Here is a 19,578-nt window from a genome sequence, read left to right on the forward strand (position 1 = left end):
TTTTTCTCTAGTTCTCTCTGTCATTTTCCACTGCTCTCTTTCTGTCTGTCTCTTTGCAGGAATCTCTTTGGTTTTAATTTACAGTGTCATTCCTGTCTGTGCAGAAGCTGGAGGCTCATATACAAGGCATGTACTCTCATATAGGAGCGAGAGTGCAGCCTCTTGGCTTGCCGGGGCAGGAATATCACAGCTAGCAGGGCCCCCAGTCTCTGCTATGGATTTCCTCTGCAAGTTCAGGCAGGTCCCCCACCTCTCCTCTGCTCGGTTCCTCTCTGTAACAGCACGTTCCTCTGCAGGAGTCAATGCCACGGTGGTGGCAAGGGCAAACGTGACCCTGGAGTGAGTGTGCAGCAAGCAGCATCCTTTCTCACCCTGTCACCATGGTCCTTTAACAGGTTAAAACACAGATAGTACATTAAAGAGGCGAGATGCCCAGATTCTCCCTAATGGAAGCTGTGGAAATACCACAGACAGAAGCTAAAATCTAATCTTACATCTATAAACAGCTTATGTTGCTTTTTATGAGCATTTGAATCAAGCAGTGGGAATTGAAAGCAGCTGTTACTCAGTCACTGCACAGAAATGAGCAAGTGGCAGCTGAAGTCAACCACATCGGAGCAAAACGCCTTCAGTTTCTAGTCAAAGTCACGGAGTGAGGACGTTGGAATAAGGAACAAATCAAAGAAAAGTGTTTTCTACTCCCAGGTGTTCTGCTGATGGGAGGACTGAGTTGTCTGTCATGAATTATTCACCACTTCTAACGATGCTGTGATGATTTTTTTTTGCAGGTAGGAAGAGGGAGAGAGCCACCAGCTTGCATTGCACAGCCCCCAGACAGCTTCTGACTGCTAACACGCTGGATGGAGAGGAACCATCCAGGGAGCCCAGTCCTGGCTGGGCTCCATCCCAGGCAGGACACGACCTGCACCCCAGGGACCCGCCATCCCGTGCCATGAGGGTGGAGGTGGGACCTGGCCCAGAAATACCCATCGCTTCCCTGTTTTCCTTCCCCCTTGCTGATTCATCAGGATTCAACTTCCTGGAAATCAACCTTCAAAACTAGACTTCTGGACCTGTCAATGATATAGAAAAAAGAATGTTTTTAATGTTTTCTCTGACGTTTTTGGTTTTTTAAAGGGCCTCTGGCCTTTTCTGGCTGTGACAGGCAGGGCTGGCTTTAGGGCAGAGAGAAGGTGAAAAACCGCCAAGAATACGGGATCTCTTTGATGCAACCTGTCCCTCATGCTCACTTTGCTCCAGGCCTACCTACCTCCATCAGGAAGAAGTGGCCAGAGTGCAGCCCAGCTCTTGGCCCCACACTGAGGGTGGGATGATGAACAAAGACCCTCAGCCCCAAGTCTGAACTCCTCCCTTACATCTAGCGGTCATAAAACCTGCCTTTTTCCCCTCTCTGTGGGATGATCCTGCTAGCTCTGATAGCTGGTGGAGACCGAGGGGTCTCCTCCATCTACTGCTTCAATGAGTAGTCCAAAGCGAAAGCACAGATACTGTTTAAGGGAGGAAGGAATGAAATTTAATGAGCGAAATGTCGCAGGAAAAACCTGAAAAGAATAACCTAAGGTTTAAAACCAAGTTACAGATGTCTCATTGTATACCCAGGCTTAGGCACACACATGTGGAGGACAACTCTTGATGGTGGCTCATATGAAACATCTCTGCAGGTGTGTGACATCCAGGGAGGAAGGGTGGATGGAGGAATCTCACTGTTCATGGGGCTCAGGTGGGTTCAAACATTTCCAAGAGCCTGGGAGACAAGCATGAGAGGGCTTAATGCAATGAATCTTTGAGACGAGAGTGCTCCTTCTCAGATGAACCCAGAATGTCAATAGCTGTAATTCCACACCATTAAAAAAAACAGTGTTACACACAAATAGTTTTGTGTAGAATTAAATCTCCCTGGCAGTGTTTGCCACCTATCTACCTACATTGCTGAGCTGATGAACAGGAACCGGAGAAAAATGGATTAAAAACAAGATAAAAAGGATGCTGAACATTCAAAGTTCAGACTTCTGTCTATCTCCATTTTAACCTTCTGATGTTTAAAGAGATTTGTAGCGGGGGGGAAGAGATTTTTAGGTGTTTAATTTGTGTATTTAGCAGTATCTGAAGGTCGTCTTTTTTTTTTCCTGCTGCCTTTCACACAGCTGAGGAGAGGAGAAATGTTTAAGAAAAGTAAGTGAGATAACAAAACCATAAGAAACTGGCAGGGTAGATGGGGGCGAGCTCTTAGTAATTTGGATTTTCTTTTAAATTGAATAGATTTCAGAGGGATAGTTCACCCTAAAAGAAACCTGTTTCTCTGTTTTGCTCAGGCAGACTTAGAGGTATGCAAAAAAGCTTAACAAGCATCAATGGTACATTTTCCATATTCTTTCTAATGTTAATGGGAATGTTGATATTTCTTAGTTCAGAAATTTCCTCACTAAGTACTTAGTATTTTCTTAGCATCAAGTCATTCACTGCTACAGATTTTAAAAAATTTATTTCCACCGGCTACTGTTTGATGACCACTTTAGCTCCTGGTGGGTTAGAAAATGTATCACCATAAACCACACCATCCTCTTTCTTTCAGAGCAGAGAATTGACACAATTAACCAGACCACAACTGACAGTCATGGGGTTGATGCTGTCCTGATAAATTTTAAATGGAACGAGTTACAAATGAGGTTCATTATCATGAACGCAGCTTTTTATGCTTTCAGAGCTGGGATTATTCCTGTGGCATTAGTCCACTGCAGGGTTGCTTGTGGGGTTTGGTTCTTCTGCCCCTGGCTGTTATATGCAGGATTTCCAATTTCAGAGGAAGCAGCGGGAGACCCTGATAAACTCACCTGCTCTTTCTTCTTTCAGCCAGACATGATGTGCTTGACAAAAGCTGAGGGGGAAATGAGAAATGAGAGCATGAGAGGTTAAAGCATGCTGTGAGCTGTGGTGGGTCGAGCAGAGAGGCAGCGGGGGGTACCCCCAGCCCGGGGCACCCCAGCGATGAAGGGGATGTGCTCTGCCAGGACTGAGATTTCTCCTTCTGTTCCCACCTTTCCCATGCCATCCCAAACCTGGTTAGAGTGATACCAAACCCCTCTTGGAGATGAGCCAGTTTTCTGAGGCCAAGGGTAATGGGTACCCTCTTTTCCTCAATGCTTTCCAATTTTAGGCGTTCCCAGATTTAACCACTCCCTATGCCAGATTTTCACCCTCTCGGAGCCGCTAGCGATCTGGGTCTCCAAATGTTCCCAATTAGCCTCTGCTGTGAAAGATGCTGGCTTTGTTTATTTTTGATAGCTTACAACAAAACAGTGCCAAAAACGGGGATAAAACAGTCCTGAAACCCTTGGAAACATATGCTGTCTTCAGCTGCTTTTACTGGAAACCACTGGCACAAGTGCCTTGTTCCCACCCCAGCTGACATGTCTTACAGCTGTCCTCTGAGAGGTTTTGGAGGATGGTCCACACCTCCATCTTAGTGATCACCAATGTCCTCACAGAGGACACGTTTTGCACCCTAAGACAAGATGACCATGTCTGGGATGGCCCTGATGAGCATCTCTTGCTCCTACCTTCATAGTTGATACAGCCATTGGCATCTTCTTGCCCTGCCATGAGCTGCTCCACCTCGCTTTCTGTCATCTTCTCCCCTGGAGGAGGAGGATGGAGAGGTGAGAGGAAAGGTTCTCAGCCCACCAGGACCCTCCTGTCCTTCTTCCAGAGAGCCAAAGCCACCAGAGGAAGGAAAAGGGGATTAAAAAGGAGCTGTGCGCCACTACAGACTGGGGAATGCTGGTGGGAGATTGTGCAGAGAGGACCAAGCTGCAATGGTTGTCTGATAATTGGTAATGGCCAATTATCAGACAATGCCCAGGAAATTGATAATGATTTTATGGACTCTCCATCTCACCTGGACCGTGCATGAAGCTGTGGCATAAGATGGAAAAGGCCACATATTCAGGAGCCATTGACTCCTACTAAAGCCTATGAGCAGCAGAATACAAAGGATCTCTCTGATGTGTGAGACCTGCAAATTAACCCAAGCCATTTGGCCAGAAACAGCTTAGGAGTGACCCGTGTCCTGCTCCCGTCCCCAGGTCCAGTCCGTACCCAGTGTGACCAGCACATGGCGCAGCTCAGCCCCCATCACCATGCCGTTGCCCTCCTTGTCAAAGACACGCAGCCCTTCCACAAAGTCCTCGAAGGTGCCCTGCTCCTTGTTGCGGGTGAAGTGCTGCAGGATGGGGAGGAAGGTCTCGAACTCCAGCATCTTTGTGTTCATTTCTGGAAGGGGAGAAGGAGAAGAAGGGAGGGTCAGAGATCAACTTCATTGGGCTGAAGTCAGCCTCTGAGGACCTCCTACCTAACCCTCCTGGTCTCATTTCCATCTGAGTACAGGGGAGAAACCCCAAAAGGTGGTGTAGCTATTAGTATATTATACTTGAGATGGGAAGATCTATATGAGGAGTAAAGTATTAACATCTGGGGACTGCACACAGACTGCTGATATCAGCCAAAAATTAAAACCAGCAGGTAGGTCCTCTGTCACCAGGGCAATGTGGCTGCACTGGGACTGGTCAGGTTACACCAGTTTGCACCAGCTCAGGATACGGTCTGCTAAGCATCACTTGCCACCATCTCCAGCTGAGGCCAGCCTATCCCTTACGTCAGCCATGGTACAGGGAGGGGGAGTGAAGGCATTTTGCAGGAATGAAACCTCTCTGTGTCATTTCCTTCCCAATTCCTTCATCTTGCAGGGCTTTTCCTACAGGGGATATAATCCTTCACTTGCTGCCAGGGAGCACAGGGATTGCTTGTCCCACCCTGTCCCTGCTGCCCCGGTTTGCTGTCACCTTCTGGTTTGGGCTTGCCCAGCACTTTCAGGACCTCTGCGTTGGTGGGGTTGTGACCAAGCGCCCGTAGGACATCCCCACACTGCGCGTAGGTGATCTGCATGGCTCCCGTGGGCGTGCGGTCGAACAGGCTGAAGGCTTCTTTGAACTCTGCGGGGAAGAAAAGCTCAGATGTCCCTTGTCATGCCGACCCCATTTCCCACCCCACTGAAGCAAGTCCTGCCTGGCAGGCAGGGAAGGGATGGACACGTGCATGGCGGGTGCCCTGTCCACCCGTCACTGCTGCCCAGGGCAGGCAGCCCTGTGCTAGCTTGAGCAATGAGCTGCTGAAGCTTGCCAGACTCCTTCAACGAGTTGCTCAGCTTCTTGAGCAGGTTCTCCCACCCACGCGGAGCTGGCTGGATGACCTGCTGGGATTCCTGCACCACCTTGCGCTGGCAGCACCGGCTGCAGGTGCAGGCTGCTGTCTCTGCTGCAGAACATCCCCTTTGCTCTTCCCCTTTTTGACTCGGATTTCCTGGGGACCCCATGACCCTCTCACTGCACCCCCATGACACCTGCAACACCTGATCTGGTCTGCTGGCATCCCCCCAGCCAGGCAGACACAGCACGGTGTTGCTTGTGTTTGGGCAAGGGTGACCATGTCCACCCCAGCCTTGCAGCCCACATGTCATGCCAGCCCTGCGTGGAAGGACACTGGAGATTCATTTCCAAGCTCATCCCCATAAATTATCATGCCACTGAGTGTTACGTTTTACCTGGAGGAAGGAGTCCTAAACTAGGAACAATTAAGGTTTGCTTTCCTTCTGTGTATGACGCTTTTCAGCTTCCTGACTGCTGCTGGATTCTCTCTTTAATCCCAATGTTGGCTACATGGACAACCATGCACCTCTGCTGGTCAGAGCCTGGTCTCTGCCTCTTGTTTCAACCCAGAAGATCTTCTCCACTACAACAGGCTCCTCACTGGTGTCGAGGTACAAAATGTGGGAAACCAGTCCTCCAGGAAATATCCCCCCCTCCCAAGTCCTTACCCTCCTCCTCTGCAGGGAAGCCAAGCACCCTGAGGCTGGTGGCTGGCACCTGCCTCTCCTGCTGCTCCCTGCAGGCAACGAGATGATGGTTTTCCTGCAGCAGATGCTCCACACACTTCTGGATTTCATCCTGCGGCCTCCAGGCCAGCGAGTCCACCTGAGCAGTTGGCTGGCCCAAGCAGGTAATCAGCCTTTCCTGCCTGTCCACGTGAGCACTTAGAGCTGTGAGTTTCTTGTCCATGGCACTAATGAATTCCATGTTCTGGTCCATCTTCTTCATGATGTCCAGCAACAGTTCACTCAAAGCAGAGCCTCTGCTCCTCCTGCTGTTGGGTGGGAGGAGACGATCGCGGTCTCCACGCGGCGATGGAGACGTCATGGTCTGGTAGGCATTGCTTTGGGTTTGGTGGGAATCCTTGCCGAAGGCTTTGGATTTGCTGCATTTTCTATTTGGCATCTTTACATCCTCTGCTGAACCTCACCATCCCATGGACCTGTCCCCACAATGTTCGTGCCGTGTCCTTGTAGTCCTGTCCACGGTCCCCCCCAACACTGTTGTGGTGCTGCTGTTATCCTGCTTGACCTCACAATGGCTCCATCTCCGCAGGTGAAATCCCTTCATCTGGCTCTGGAGGGATCCAGGGAGGGACATCACCACCTGCGAGTCGCTGGGTCAAGAGGCACCGCTACGAGAGTGCTCAGTGATATCCACCCCTGACTACCTGGCACCACAGGAGCACATCACATGCTCTGGGACGTCGCTGCAGGTTAAATCCAAATAACTTCACATTTTAACTTGCTGTCATTTCCACTGGCTCTCTTTTCTCCTTTCAAAAGCTGGTTTGGGAGTCGAGCCTGCAGGATACTTGGTCTTCTTCTCCCAGGATTCCCACCAGGATCTGCCCTCAGATCTTGTCCTTTCCTTAGTCTGCACACAGGCATTAAAACTGGCCGTGGAGAGATGAGAAATCCTAATCCCGGCTCAGAGCCCCTCGGCATGGGGCTGTCCCTGCATCGCCAGAGGCTGCTCCTCCCACGTGAATCCCAGACTTTGAACCAGGCTGCATCTCTCACCATGAATGGAAAAATACCTTTTCCCTGCCAGGCTCTGAAGCTGGGATTATCCTCTTCGCTGGGACTCCCAGAGCAGAGCAAGGAGCCAGGATCCATTCATTGCTCCCGACAGCCCTGTGTTGCAGTCCCAGCTAAATCCCTGCACTGGCTCCCACTCACCTCCAGCATTGCTCCCGTCTCCAGCTCATGCCTCTTCCCTTCCCACCAGCGCTCTTCCCCATCTCTTTACTGGCCTGATGCTGGTTGGGGACATGACTTTCTGATTTCATATGTCCCTTCTACCTGCTAGGAATCCTTACAAGGCCACCGTGGAGGATGAGCAGCATATTGGGGGAAATGGGGTACTTAGACCCTGCTGGGCTTTCCCCCAGGAGCAGATTTGATGTGTGGGGCCTCGGCTTTCATGTCAGCTGTGAAAAACTACCTGGAAAAATGACTTCCCATTTCTAATGCCATCTCTGGGAGAAGGTGAAGTCTGCACTTACCTTCAATCTGCTCTGCAGTGAATTCAATCTGTCGGGAGAAGAGAACAGAGCCAGACATGAGGGCTGTGTTACTGCTGGGGTAACGAAGGGGCTCTCCCCTGCATTGGAACATCTCCCTCCCCAGGCTCCGCAGGCTGCTCGGGATGGGGGGGCTGTGTCCATGCCGAGTCCGGCCGTGCCATGCCCAGGAGCGCTCCTGCCCTTGCTGCGGAGCCAAGATCCCTGCAGGCAGCGCAGCCAGAAGCAGTGCAGCAGGCAAGGGGTGGGCAGGCAGTGGGGATGCTCGGGCCACAGTCACGGCTGTTTTGGGTGGAAAGGATGTTATTTCAAGGCTTGAGCTCTAGTTCAAGTGATTAAATAGTGCCCGTGCTGAGCCTGCTATTAACAACTCTCCTGCCACAGCTCTGGCTTAAAAATGTAACTATATCCCAGGGAATCACAGGAAAAGTGAGCTCCTGTTGTAGACACTTGGATAAAAGATGCTTTCACGTGGAGAAGACAACGCAGGCGGCAAAATACTTTAGGATGGAGGCAGTGGATGGCAGAAAAGCTTTTTCATGCTGCCAGAGCCCCGACACAGTGTCTCAGCCAGGGGCTGTGGGGTGTTTGACTCCGCAGCCGGAGCTCTGGGCAGCAGCGTCCCAGTGCGAGTGCAAAGCAGTTTCCCTGGGCCAGTGCTGTGCGGGGCTGGATGGGGGAAAATTGAAACATTCCCCCAGCGAGGAGAACATCACTCCCAGCCCACTGCATCAATGCAATCTGATAATTTTCCCCTCCCAGCCCTGGCTCTCAGCCTGGCTAACGCCGTTCGCGTGGCACATTGCATCGCCCGTGCCTGGCAGATGACAGGCACGAAGAAAGACGGTGACGTCTTCACTCCTCACTCACCTTCACACTCTTGGGATCGAAGGCAGGCTCTCTGGGTGGCTCTGGGGCTGGAGCCAGTTTGGCTGCTTCCTTCTTCGGGTCGGGTTTCTTGAGCGGCATCGCACTGGGTCTGTGCAAAGGTGCAGGAATGAGTCCTGCCACCCAGCGAAGCAACCGAACGGGGGGATGAAAGGCAAAGTCTGCTCCTTCCCTTATATACAGAGCCCTGTCCTCACCCCGGAGGGGCAGGCCAGCTGCTGGAGCAACTGCTACTTACTATAAAAGGAAGAAAACTCAAACGAGAGGGGCCCCAACTTGACAATTGCCCATTGTCATCAGCTCCCGGCACAGCGAAGCCACCAGCCGCCCCCCCCTCCAGCCACAAAAGGGGGGACGTCTCCCCCTCCAGCACCTGCACCGGGTGGGCTGCATGGGGGCTGCTTGCTAAATGATCACTGAAAACCTAAACGCGAATGGCTCTGGGTGCCTGGCAAGAAAATAGCAACATGATGGCTGATAAACCTGCTGCGATACCCACGGGAAAAGCGTGTCTGTTTTTAGGCAGGCCTGCAAGGGCAAACACTGCAGAGCCCTTTTTAAGACTGGGATTTATGAAGTGCTGCTTCAAAGGAGCTCAGTCCTCTCTGAACGATCCCCCCAGCTTCGTGCTGAGGGTCTGGTTTGCCCCAATCTCTCCCCAGGGCTGAGCTTGTGCCCTGGAAAAGGCCACGCTGCAGGCGGGAAGCTGTGCTCACCTCCGTCAGAATGGTTAATGAGGGTAATGCAAATGATGGCTAAAGCCAGGCATTTAATTCATCAGCTCAGGATCTTTCACAGCCCTGCACCACTTGTCCCATGCACCCCCAAAACCTGTGGGGCAGAGTGGGTGATGGGGTCTCCTTTCAGCTCCTCTCCAGGCGCTGGGCAGGCTCTGGTGGGAGATGCTCTTGCACTCACCCTCCTCTCCCAACTGTTTGAAGAACTGCAGAAGAGGCAGAAGAAGTCATCGAGGTTCAGCATCCCACAAAATGAGGCTCAAGGGTTACACTGAGACATCCTAAACCATCAACTGAAGTATAGCCAGACTGCAACAGAGCACAGGAGGAGGAGAACCCATCCCTAGTTTGCATTGGGGTCCAAGAGCTGGTATTTTGGTAACAGAAATAAATGGACAAAAAATTATTTACAACAGATGAGAGCATCTTCTCTGCTGTGGAGATGCTGCACAGCCTCATTTCTCTGGCCAGCGCTTGCTTAATTGGGCTGCAGGGACGGTTGCAAGCCGCTGGGTGGAACAGGATCCTGCGAGATGCTGTTAGTCCTGGTGTGAGAGCTACGAGGTCTTGGTGCTGGTTGGAGTCTGAGCCATTATATTTGTACATACACATATATGCACACATTATATATGTATTTAAGTTTTGTTTATACACAGATATAGAAAATGCAGTTATACTTGTATTTTCAGGTGGTTAAGTCAGGCTGGTTCAGGTCATGTTGTATCACAACGGCTTAGGCTTGGCATGACCGGGTAGGTCTAATCCTGCTGTTTTGGAGCTGCTGCAGGGCTAGAAGTGATGGGAATGGGGGGTGTCACCAGCTCAGCCCTGTGCTCAGAGCTCCCCCCCAGCCTCTTTCTTGCTGAAATGCTGCTCAAGCCAGAGGCTGAGCCATCGCCAGCCGGGTTATGGGGGTTTTTCAGGGGGAGGGAGCAGCCGCAAACTGCTGGGAAATTTGCTGTCTGCTATCATCTCACGATTGCTAGCGTGGATTCGGGGAGCTGAGGGGGCTGGATGATGGGGCTGGGTGGGTGTCATTTGCAATGATTGCTTTCCAGATCTCTCTATAATATAGCAAGTAATTTAGCGAAAAAAAAAAACCCCAACATGTTTTGCTAACTGCAAACTCGGAGCTGGGTCAGATTTCGCCTGCAGTGGGAATCAAATTGCCCTTGAGTGTTGCTGCCTCCCCCTCAGCCATCATCCATCCATACGCACATCCATCCGATTCTAAAATAACCTCACCTTAACTCTGTCCTCACTCCCCAGCAGCTTCTGGGTCAGAAATCAGTACCCAGAAGAGCCTTCAGAAAACATTAATCCTGCAATTTAACTGCTTATCCCTTCTCTTGCCCTGTGCGCCCATGCAGCAAGCGCGGGAGCTGCGGTGCCGCTCGGCAGAGCGATGCCGCCGGGCTGGTGTCAGCACCCACATGATGATGGTCCGGGGTGGTGGCTAAATTCGGCCGGGGAGACGGGCAGCTGCGGAAGATGCCCCTAATCCCTCCTTGATTTACAGCTGATTGCTGTGGCGGGGAAAGCAACCGAGAGGCTTGTTTTCCTGTCCGATTTAATCAGAGGGAGCGGCAGCACCTCCTGAGCGCTGTCATTTGGATTTGCTTTGCCCTCTCAGCCGGCTGATACGCCTTCCCTCGCTGCAGGAGCCGAGCAAAAGTCTGACCCTCCTCCAAGCAGCCAGGAAAACCCCGAGGGGGGCTCTGCTCTGTGCAGGATTTTGGCACTTACGGAGGCAGCAATAGCTGTGCCCGGCCATGGACTATATGGGCCAGGGGAGAGGCCCTGGGCTAGGAGCCTGCTGTTCCCGGGGTTTGGCACTGGGCTTTTGAATTTCAGCCTCACCCCAGTAACGATGACCTGCTCGGGGAACAAGGAGCCCCCGCTTTGTGCCCCCCTTTCCCCAGGGGGACGCTCGGGCTGCTGGGGAGACACAAGGTGTTTGAGCTGGCAGGGTGGTGGGAGCAAGCCGGGCATCTGCATGATCCCAAAATGCAGGGGACAACCCTGGGGCCTCCCCGAGGGGATGCAGGTGACAAGGGACCGCTCTGATGGGGACAGTGCCAGCTGCAGTGGGACCAACTCTGACCTGATGCCCAAGGACCTCCCGGCCCTGCTGGTTCGGTTCATCTCATTCCCGGACTGCGTGAGACACCCATCAGCGTGGAAACTCCCGGCTGCCAGGACTGTTCGTCTGCCCTGCCTGCTCCTGCCTGCAAGAGCAGGCAGGAGCAGTGCTGATTTAGCCATCAGCCCCCCTCGCAGAAGGCTAAATGCAGTTGTGCAGTGAGGTCCTTTTGCAAAGCAAACGCGCAAAGGCAGCGGGGTGCTTGTCCTAGTGGGGAGCGGGACTGATCCCAGCACATCTCCTCCAAACACAGCCCAAACCTGAGAGAATGAAAAGGGTTAAACTGGTGTCTGCCTGAAATCCATCCCATCTCAGGAGCATCAGTGCCGAGGTGACGCTCACGTGCTTGCACCCTCTGCCTCACTACCTCCAGCCACATCGTTGGGATTTTCCCCGCTGTCCTTTGGTTCCTTGGGACCAGGCTGGGGCTGGAGGGGACTGAGCAGCATGGGGGCAGTGGGGGGACGCTGTGACAGCTGAAAAATGAGCCACCAGGCAGTGAGAGAAATTTCTGAAAAGAGAAGAGGAATCTGCCTTGAATGAAGAGGATTTTAGCACCTAGGGCTAAGCCAATAAACCTCTGCCATCCCCATCCGAACGGGAATTGTTTGCACACGCTCCAGGAGCTGCTTAAAGCAGGCGAGATGCAGAGAGTGAATAGGAGCGAGCGTGGTGGGGGGAGAAACCCCCCTACCTGGTAAGCCTGCGAGCAGATCCCTATAGGAGTGCCAGGGCAGTGTCCTCCGGGACAGGGGACTCGTCCCAGGGTGCTCCCCCAGCCCTGAGCTCCCAGGCACGGGCTGTGTCCTCGCCGCCACCTCGCCTCGACAGGGACAGCAGCCGGGAAGGTGCTCCCAGAAGATGCTCTGTCCTGCCGAACACGCCAGCCCTCTCCGTCACCCGTGGCCTCGGGCTGGCAGCGATTCGGGCTGCCCAGACGTCTGTCCCCAGGCAAAGGCTTTGCTTTCTCCGGCTCGCCGTCCCTGAGGTCCCCATCCAAGTGACACGGTGGGACCATGGAGGCATCCGTCCCCGTGGGAGGTATCACGGTGGCTCTCCTCTGCTGCTGCCTCCTGAGCTCTGCATGGGCGCTGGTAAGTTTGCGTGGCCCCGTGGACTTCTCCGGTCCCTCTCCTGCCTTTAAATATTGCTAATTGTGCAACCCGCTCCGGTCGGTACCCGTGTGCCCACCGACTGCACGTCCCGCTCCGCAGAGCTGCCGGGCAGGAGCCGGGTGGGATGAGAGATCCTCTCCGCTCCCGCTAAAAGCTTTCTAGCAGCCATGGAGACACCGCGACCTGATGGTTTTTTCCATTTCTTGGACGCATCCAGGGCAGGGTTCGCTGCCTCAGAGGCATCGGGGGAACAGAAAGAGCGGGGCGATTTACGGTCAGCGCAGGCGAGGCTGGAGGGACGTGGCGAGGGCAGAGCTGGGCCCCCACCCTGCTGATGCACCCCCAGGACCCTCACTCCTGCCCTACGCCCCTCACCAGACCCCATCCCGTCCACCCACCCAGACGGCTGCTTTTGGGAAGAGCGTGAATGGGAGTTCAGGGTCTCCTTTCTGGGGCAGGATTTGGCCGTGCTTACCTGTGGGCAGTCCGGGAGCCAAAGCGAACCTCCCGCATCCCGGCTCCTTTTCACTTCCAAAACTGTTTCCTCATCCCGGCTCTAAATTCCTTCGAGCATCTCAGCCCAAAATGTCTCAAAAGACATTTGCACGTGTAGTGCAACTGGGAGGCTGCAGACGCCGCAGGCTGCACCCACGTGCATCGCGCTGCTCCCGGTGCTGGGCACCCGCTTGTTTGCAGAGCCCCGGCCGGCCACTTCAACCAGGGGCTGCCAGACCCGGCTCTGAAGGGCTCATTTTGGGCAACAGGGACATCCAGTGCCGCTGGTGGGGTGGGTGAGAGGGAGCCAGGGCGAAAGCCCAACGTGCCACTGATTTCCAGCACAGAAACATGAACATTTCTCCACGGACAGGGTGGAAGGGGGGCTCTTGGTCAGCCTCAGCCTTGCAAGAGGGAAAAACAAGAGCAGGAAGGCGGGCAGCGCTTTTCTCTTCCCTGTGTCGTTTGCATCTATACCCAAAGCCACACAAACCTGACTCGCCTGGGGAGCGTTGGGAGAGCACGGCCATGCCATGGCTGCTCCGTTATCTTTGCATACCAGCACATCCATTTTCCACGCGGGATCCTGTCTTCCCTCTCACACCGGCTTTGACTCTCATTTCTTGCCCCAAGGATGGTCCTGCTTGATGCTACGATGCTGGGGTTCAGCAAAGCGTTGTTTCCACGTCACGAGATGATGTTCCCGTAATGGCCCTTGAGCCCCTTGTGATTTTGGACTTGGTGTTAATTAGCTGGGTGGCTTCAGGGGTTGGTGGCAGGGAGCACCGGGGTGTTTTGTGGCAGCAGAAGCGACGTGGGTCCTGCCCCGAGTCAGGAAGCGTTTGTGGGTGTCTCATCAGCCACCTTCGGGGTGCTGCTGGGACAGGGCAGCTTCACTCCCAGATCCTGGGTCCCGGCCGTGGGTGGCTCACGTCACCGAGCAGGCGGTGGCAGCTCTCTGGGGACACGGAGATCACCAGGGTGGGGCGAGGTGTCCCAGGGAGGATTAATCTCTAAATCGTTAGCATGAAGAAGAGACCTGAGCTGAGCTGCTGTCTCACACTGTTGGCCTGAGCCAAGTCATGCAGAGGCGACAGTGTCATCACTTTGGTTTTGTCTTGGCAGGTCGACCCTGATGATGTTCTCACAAAAGAAGAGCAGATCTATCTCCTGGTGGAAGCTAAGGAGAAATGTCAGAGAGACATAAAAGCCCAACTAGAGAAGATCAAAGGTAGCGTCCCTCCCCTGCACATGGGTCAGCCAGCCCCAGTGGAGCTGGCTACATTGTGGGAAATGCTGTCCCCTCCGATGGGAGCAGGATGGGGCCAGGGACACATGGCTCCTAAGGGTTTGTGGAGCTCCCGGCACTCTGGCTGCTCTGAGCGCAATTAGGTGCTAATCAAATCATCACCCTGATTAGCCAGCGCTGGCTGCACCGTATTCCAGACTGCCCCATGCACACCGCAAATGAGAGCCGTGGAGGGCCTTGGCACCCCCGGAAGAGGTGGGATGTGATGGGATGTGATGGGATGTGATGGGATGTGATGGGATGCGTCCCCCTCCCTGGCCCCCCCTGCAGCTCCCCCTGCTCTGCAGGCCAGGGCTGATTGCGTGGCAGCGCGTTTTCCTCGCTCTGGTCCAGCGCGCGCTTGGGGAAGCTGGAGGTACGCCGTGGCCCTGTTTGGAGACGTGAGATGTGTCTTTGCTCTTTGGCCAGATACCAGCTGCCTTCCAGAGTGGGACGGGATTATCTGCTGGCCAAAGGGCTCTCCCAGCCAGGAGGTGTCGGTGCCCTGCCCCGACTACATCTACGACTTCAACCATAAAGGTAAATCCTTCCACCTGGGCAGGGAGCGACCTCACCTCGGTGACAATCCTCCACGGAGCAGGGATGTGTCTGGGCTTCCCGTGGGTCCTTCCGCTGTCACAGCACCCGTCGCCGTTCCCAGGTCATGCCTACAGGTACTGCAGTGCCTATGGGACCTGGGCCATGGCTCTCAGCACCAACAAGACCTGGGCCAATTACACCGAATGCGCTCTGCTCTTCTCCTCCGACAGCCGGAGCCGCGAGAAGGTGACCTTGCCTGCCAGAGGTGCTGGGAAAAGGGGTTGGGATGGGGACCAGGGAATTGTGCAGCAAAGGCCAGGGGAATTGCTGGGAGCAGGGGGCTCTTCCCCCTTGACTCCCCAAACAAGCCCTGCTCCCCCCGTGCTCTCAGCCCAGAGGCCGGGGCGGTGGGCCTGGGCTGCGGAAGGGTTGTGGAGCTCAGCTCTTCTCTTCCAGGAGGTGTTTGACCGCCTGCACCTGATGTACACCGTCGGGTACTCCATCTCCCTGGCCTGCCTCATCGTCGCCGTCTGCATCCTCTCCTACTTCAAGTAAGGAGAAGCCAAAGCCCCATGCCCGTGTCGGGAAGAACTGTGCTCTCCCATCGCCCGCACACACGACCCTCTGAGGTGGAGCAGCCCCTAAGGGAACGGGAACTGGCCCCAAACCCCAGCACAATCATCAGACAATTTCCCAAAGCCCAAAACAACCCCAGTATGACCAGCTCCCCGTCCACTCCACCCTGCTCTTGAAGGTGTTGACGCCCCACTTGCCCTCAGATCCGGCTTCTGTGCCCATGGGAGGGCTGAGACCTTGGAGCTCACCTTCTCTGGGACCCCTTGTTGCCTGAGCCCACGTGTGATGAGCTTGTTGGGCAGCTGGGGCTGGGCTCGTGTCACATCCCTTCTCCGTAGGCGCCTGCACTGCACACGCAACTACATCCACGTCCACCTCTTCACCTCCTTCATCTGCCGGGCGGTGAGCATCTTCGTGAAGGACATGGTGCTCTACTCGGGCACACTGGCCAGCGAGACGGAGAAGATGCGGGAGGACGACTTCAAGGCAGAAATGGGTCCCTCGCCAGGACAACGGAGCCACCTGGCAAGTGGCACACCGAGACCGGAGGCAGGATCAGGGGAAAAGGGGATTTAGGAGCCCTGGAGCAAGGGGATGCGCTTGGGACCCTCCCAGTTGGGGGCTGTGCTGCTCAGGGGCGATGCAGTTGGGGAGGGATGAAGGGCTGCCTACAGCTCTGCCCAGCTTCTCCCTGCCCTGGTGCCACAGTAGAGATCAGAGCCGCAGAGGACCTCGGTCCTGCAGCCTGTCTGAGCTCAGAGTGCCCTGGTGTGGGAAATTAACCTCTGCTATAGGAAAGACCTAAAGCACCTGCTCTACATCTGATGTCGGAATATCCCGGGGGAGACGTAGCTCCCTGCAAGAGGAGGAATGTGAGCCACAGCCTGGGTTTTGCTGGCCAGAGAGCAAAAGCCACCAGGTTTTGCTTTCAGGGGACAGCTTGATATGGGCACCTCTCTGACTATATGTCCACAGGTTGGCTGCAAGGTGGTGGTGACTCTCTTCCTCTATTTTCTGGCCACCAACCACTACTGGATCCTGGTGGAAGGTCTCTACCTGCACAGCCTGATCTTCATGGCCTTCCTCTCCAACAAGAACTACTTGTGGGTCCTCATCATCATCGGCTGGGGTAAGCATGGACCCTGACCCAATGCTGTGGCTGCTGAGACCAGGCGGGAGCTGTGGCATCAGCCATGGCCGAGCGGCACTGAGTGCCCAGAGAAGGGCAGCAGGATGCAAACCAGCTGCCAGGAACTGGGTCAGCCTGCAAACGTGATGCTTCATCCATGCTCCTCACTCTGGTTCCTGCCCCTCCAGGTCTCCCCGCTGTGTTTGTGTCTGTCTGGGCCAGCGTCAGGGCCTCCCTGGCGGATACACAGTACGTAGGTCCACCTTCTCCAACAGTCCTTTTGGGAGGGAAAGACTGGTTGCGAATGCTAGCAAAATACCTGTGGGCACCAGAACTTTTGAAAATGAAATTTTTCCAAAAAGAACAAGAGGGGTGAACACACATACAAGTCTTGTTCATAAAATTGTCAGTAATCCAGAGCAATAGTGGTTTTGGTCTGCATTTGGGAGGAAGATGGATGCAGGTTTACACCATAAATTGATCAATAAACAGTGCAAAGATGAATGCTAAAGGGCATGTTCTAAAGTTAAGCATTTTCAAAGGAGAAAGGCTACCAAATGTACAGCAGGAGTTTTAGATGAGTTGGCCAAGGAGCCCTCGGGAACATTAATGCTAGTTTAAACTCATTTGCAACACCATGATGGTTATGAATGCTTGTAGCATGGCTGCTGTTGGGTTGAGATTTACACAAACTCCACAAAGGGAGTGAAGGGTGGGAGGATGGGGATGTCGGTTGGGGGTGTACAGGGAGCCGTCAGCTGGCAATTTTCCTTACCAGCGATTTCAGGTTTCTCCAAGGTGTTTCTTTACTGGTCTCTTCAGGTGCTGGGACCTCAGTGCGGGGAACATGAAGTGGATTTATCAGGTTCCCATCTTGGCCGCCATCGTGGTAAGAACCCCATGGCTGAATCTCCCAGTCCCTTTTGGGGAAAGGGCATTGATAAGAGACCCAGAGCCATTCACTTGTGCTCACTGGGGTTGTGTCCCCAGCCACCCCGGCACCCAGGGAGGGCCCTTGTGATGCAGAGGGATCCAGGGGCACTGGTCCCTCCCTGCTCTGACCACAGCACCACTCCCATGTCGGCAGGTGAACTTCTTCCTCTTCCTCAACATCGTCCGGGTGCTGGCCTCCAAGCTCTGGGAGACGAACACGGGGAAGCTGGACCCCCGGCAGCAGTATAGGCAAGTGCTGGCAGCAGCAAAACCATGTCCTGGCCCTGGTCTGGCTCATTTTCTGCCTGTTTAGCTGAGACGGCTCCCCAAAGGGTTGTGAACGAAGAGCAGAGGCGCAGGAATGGCTGCAGGAATGAGGGAGGGTGGCAGGACGACAGCAGCCAGTGCTTCTGGCAGCTGAGTTTGATTGAAACAGCAGGCTCAGGACTTCAGGCTTTGCCTGCTCCCTTCTCCAAGCTGGACACCGTGCAGCAGCTATGCACAAACCAGCCGCGGCAGCAGCAGAAGCTAAAGCGACTGCCCTCTGCTAGGATGCTTACCAATGTCTGCAAGGGGGCTGCAGGCTGGCTGGCAGGTCCCGGCTAACAGCTCAGAGCATTTCTCCTCTCAGGAAGCTGCTGAAGTCCACGCTGGTGCTGATGCCGCTTTTTGGCGTCCATTACGTGGTGTTCATGGCCATGCCCTACACCGAAGTCTCTGGGGTCCTGTGGCAGATCCAGATGCATTACGAGATGCTCTTTAACTCCTCTCAGGTACGTCGACATGGGGCTGCCTGCCTGCTCCAAACACCTCGTGATGCTCGTCCAGGGAGGGGGGAGGCACACGTACAGCATCCCGGCTCAGGACTCAAACTCCACCTCTGTCTCTTTTTGCAGGGTTTCTTTGTGGCTTTTATCTACTGCTTTTGCAATGGGGAGGTAAGTTAGAAGTGTGAGCAGCTGAGCTCCCTGTTCTAGCTACTTTAGGTTTGGGGAAGTTAACCCGCAGCCCCCAGGCTGGGATAACCAGAGGAAAAAACTCAGATCCATCCCTCTCAGCAGGATTTGGAAGGGGGAAAAAAAAAAAAAAATAATCACTAGGAATAAAAACCACGGGGAAGGGAAGGGATGTTTGTTTTGCTGTCTCTGGGCACAAGCAGCCATCTCTGACCTCTCCCTCAGGTGCAGGCAGAGATTAAGAAAGCCCATTTTCGGAGAAGCCTGGCGCTGGACTTCAAGCAGAAGGCGCGTGCCACCAGCGTGGCAGGGAGCTGCTGCTACGGCGGGCTGGCCTCCCACGCCACCACGAGCTTCAGCGTGAGCCTCGTGGGGCGAGGGGCAGGGAGCACGCAGCAGCGGGGGCTGCTGCTCCCTGCCCGTGGCAGCCTGCCGGGCTACATCCCCAGCTCCTTTGCCTCGGATAACTTTTTGCCCTGTCCGACCCAGGAGATGAGCCAGAAAGCCTGTGGGGAAAACATAGTGGACTTAGCAGACCTGAGTCAGCATCACCCCAACGTAGACAAAGAGCTGGAGACGATGCTGTGAAGTGAACGGTGTGTTTTCCATCCGGACATCCAACTGTGCCTGGAAAGGTGCTGATCCTCACGCTTTGGGCTCCTTTTACGCTTGCATGGAGACCCGGGGTAGGGGATAGCAGCTGGAACAACACAGTTCCCTTTCCCTCACAGCCAGTGTGCAAAGGGACCACGTGCTCTTGCTCCTTCTACCTATCTGGCCTAAAACCAAGCAGCCAGTTCAAAACCTCATTTCCTTCCACGTGCAAGTGATTGATGTAAGTGATGTCTGTGCATGCAAAGCCTTGAATCATCACCAGGAAACAATCCTCCATGCTCAGTCTTACCTTGACAGTCTGGAAGGTGACTTCAGCTCCAGCATGTATAAAGCCAATTCAGTAAGCCCACGTTCTGAAGTCTGACTACCCTATTTAGCACCAATTCCTGCGTTGTACAGCCCGGGGCTGGCAGGGTGCGTAGCGCCTGCGGAGCTGTTCTGCAGCTCGCCCTGCCCTTACTTCCATCCTCGTGCAGCTCACAGATACTGTGAAGCGCAACACGCAACGCTCAGCTACAAACGGGGAGCGCAAGTCACTGGGATACGATGAGCTCAGGGGGGCAGGCCAAGCTTTACAGCCTGGGCAAGGCGCAGCGAAATGCCTGGGTCCCCCACGCTTTACAGCTCGGTTGTCTGTAAATGCACAGGCCATTGCATGCAAGAATCTTGGCCCTGTAATCTTTTTGCAGGCTAAAA

General features: G+C 54.3%; 3 protein-coding genes across 7 annotated transcripts; 1 reads left to right on the plus strand and 2 right to left on the minus strand.

The window, feature by feature from the left end:
• Positions 1-1,524: 1,524 nt before the first annotated feature.
• Positions 1,525-15,585, minus strand: MYL4 (myosin light chain 4). 3 transcript variants are annotated; one of them, XM_030021587.2, is made up of 9 exons: positions 15,498-15,585; positions 12,826-14,025; positions 8,338-9,298; positions 7,450-7,477; positions 4,860-5,009; positions 4,117-4,290; positions 3,579-3,656; positions 2,853-2,896; positions 1,525-1,765 (listed from the first exon to the last, which is right to left on the minus strand). In XM_030021587.2, exons 3-8 carry the CDS (start codon positions 8,434-8,436, stop codon positions 2,868-2,870), a joined length of 558 nt encoding a protein of 185 aa, XP_029877447.1. In that variant the 5' UTR covers positions 8,437-9,298; positions 12,826-14,025; positions 15,498-15,585; the 3' UTR covers positions 1,525-1,765; positions 2,853-2,867. The 3 variants fall into 3 exon arrangements, with proteins under 3 accessions (XP_029877447.1, XP_040981117.1, XP_029877450.1); XM_041125183.1 differs by lacking the exons at positions 12,826-14,025; positions 15,498-15,585 and having other exon boundaries at positions 5,891-7,477; positions 8,338-8,409; XM_030021590.2 differs by lacking the exons at positions 1,525-1,765; positions 12,826-14,025; positions 15,498-15,585 and having other exon boundaries at positions 2,646-2,896; positions 8,338-10,407.
• LOC121233468 lies at positions 10,722-12,253 on the minus strand. The gene is made up of 2 exons (XM_041125180.1): positions 11,603-12,253; positions 10,722-11,495 (listed from the first exon to the last, which is right to left on the minus strand). Exons 1-2 carry the CDS (start codon positions 12,251-12,253, stop codon positions 10,722-10,724), a joined length of 1,425 nt encoding a protein of 474 aa, XP_040981114.1.
• LOC115344356 (parathyroid hormone/parathyroid hormone-related peptide receptor-like) lies at positions 12,223-19,134 on the plus strand. Of its 3 annotated transcripts, none has more exons than XM_030021514.2 (13): positions 12,223-12,329; positions 13,971-14,076; positions 14,563-14,673; positions 14,795-14,919; positions 15,130-15,224; positions 15,588-15,774; positions 16,225-16,378; positions 16,567-16,627; positions 17,201-17,267; positions 17,466-17,560; positions 17,943-18,249; positions 18,493-18,902; positions 18,999-19,134. In XM_030021514.2, exons 1-12 carry the CDS (start codon positions 12,252-12,254, stop codon positions 18,853-18,855), a joined length of 1,749 nt encoding a protein of 582 aa, XP_029877374.1. In that variant the 5' UTR covers positions 12,223-12,251; the 3' UTR covers positions 18,856-18,902; positions 18,999-19,134. The 3 variants fall into 3 exon arrangements, with proteins under 3 accessions (XP_029877374.1, XP_029877377.1, XP_029877373.1); XM_030021517.2 differs by having other exon boundaries at positions 17,943-18,084; positions 18,208-18,249; positions 18,493-19,134; XM_030021513.2 differs by having other exon boundaries at positions 18,493-19,134.
• The last annotated feature ends 444 nt before the right edge of the window (positions 19,135-19,578 follow it).

Source organism: Aquila chrysaetos, chromosome 8, assembly GCF_900496995.4.
Source record: "Aquila chrysaetos chrysaetos chromosome 8, bAquChr1.4, whole genome shotgun sequence".
Lineage (NCBI taxonomy): Eukaryota > Metazoa > Chordata > Aves > Accipitriformes > Accipitridae > Aquila > Aquila chrysaetos.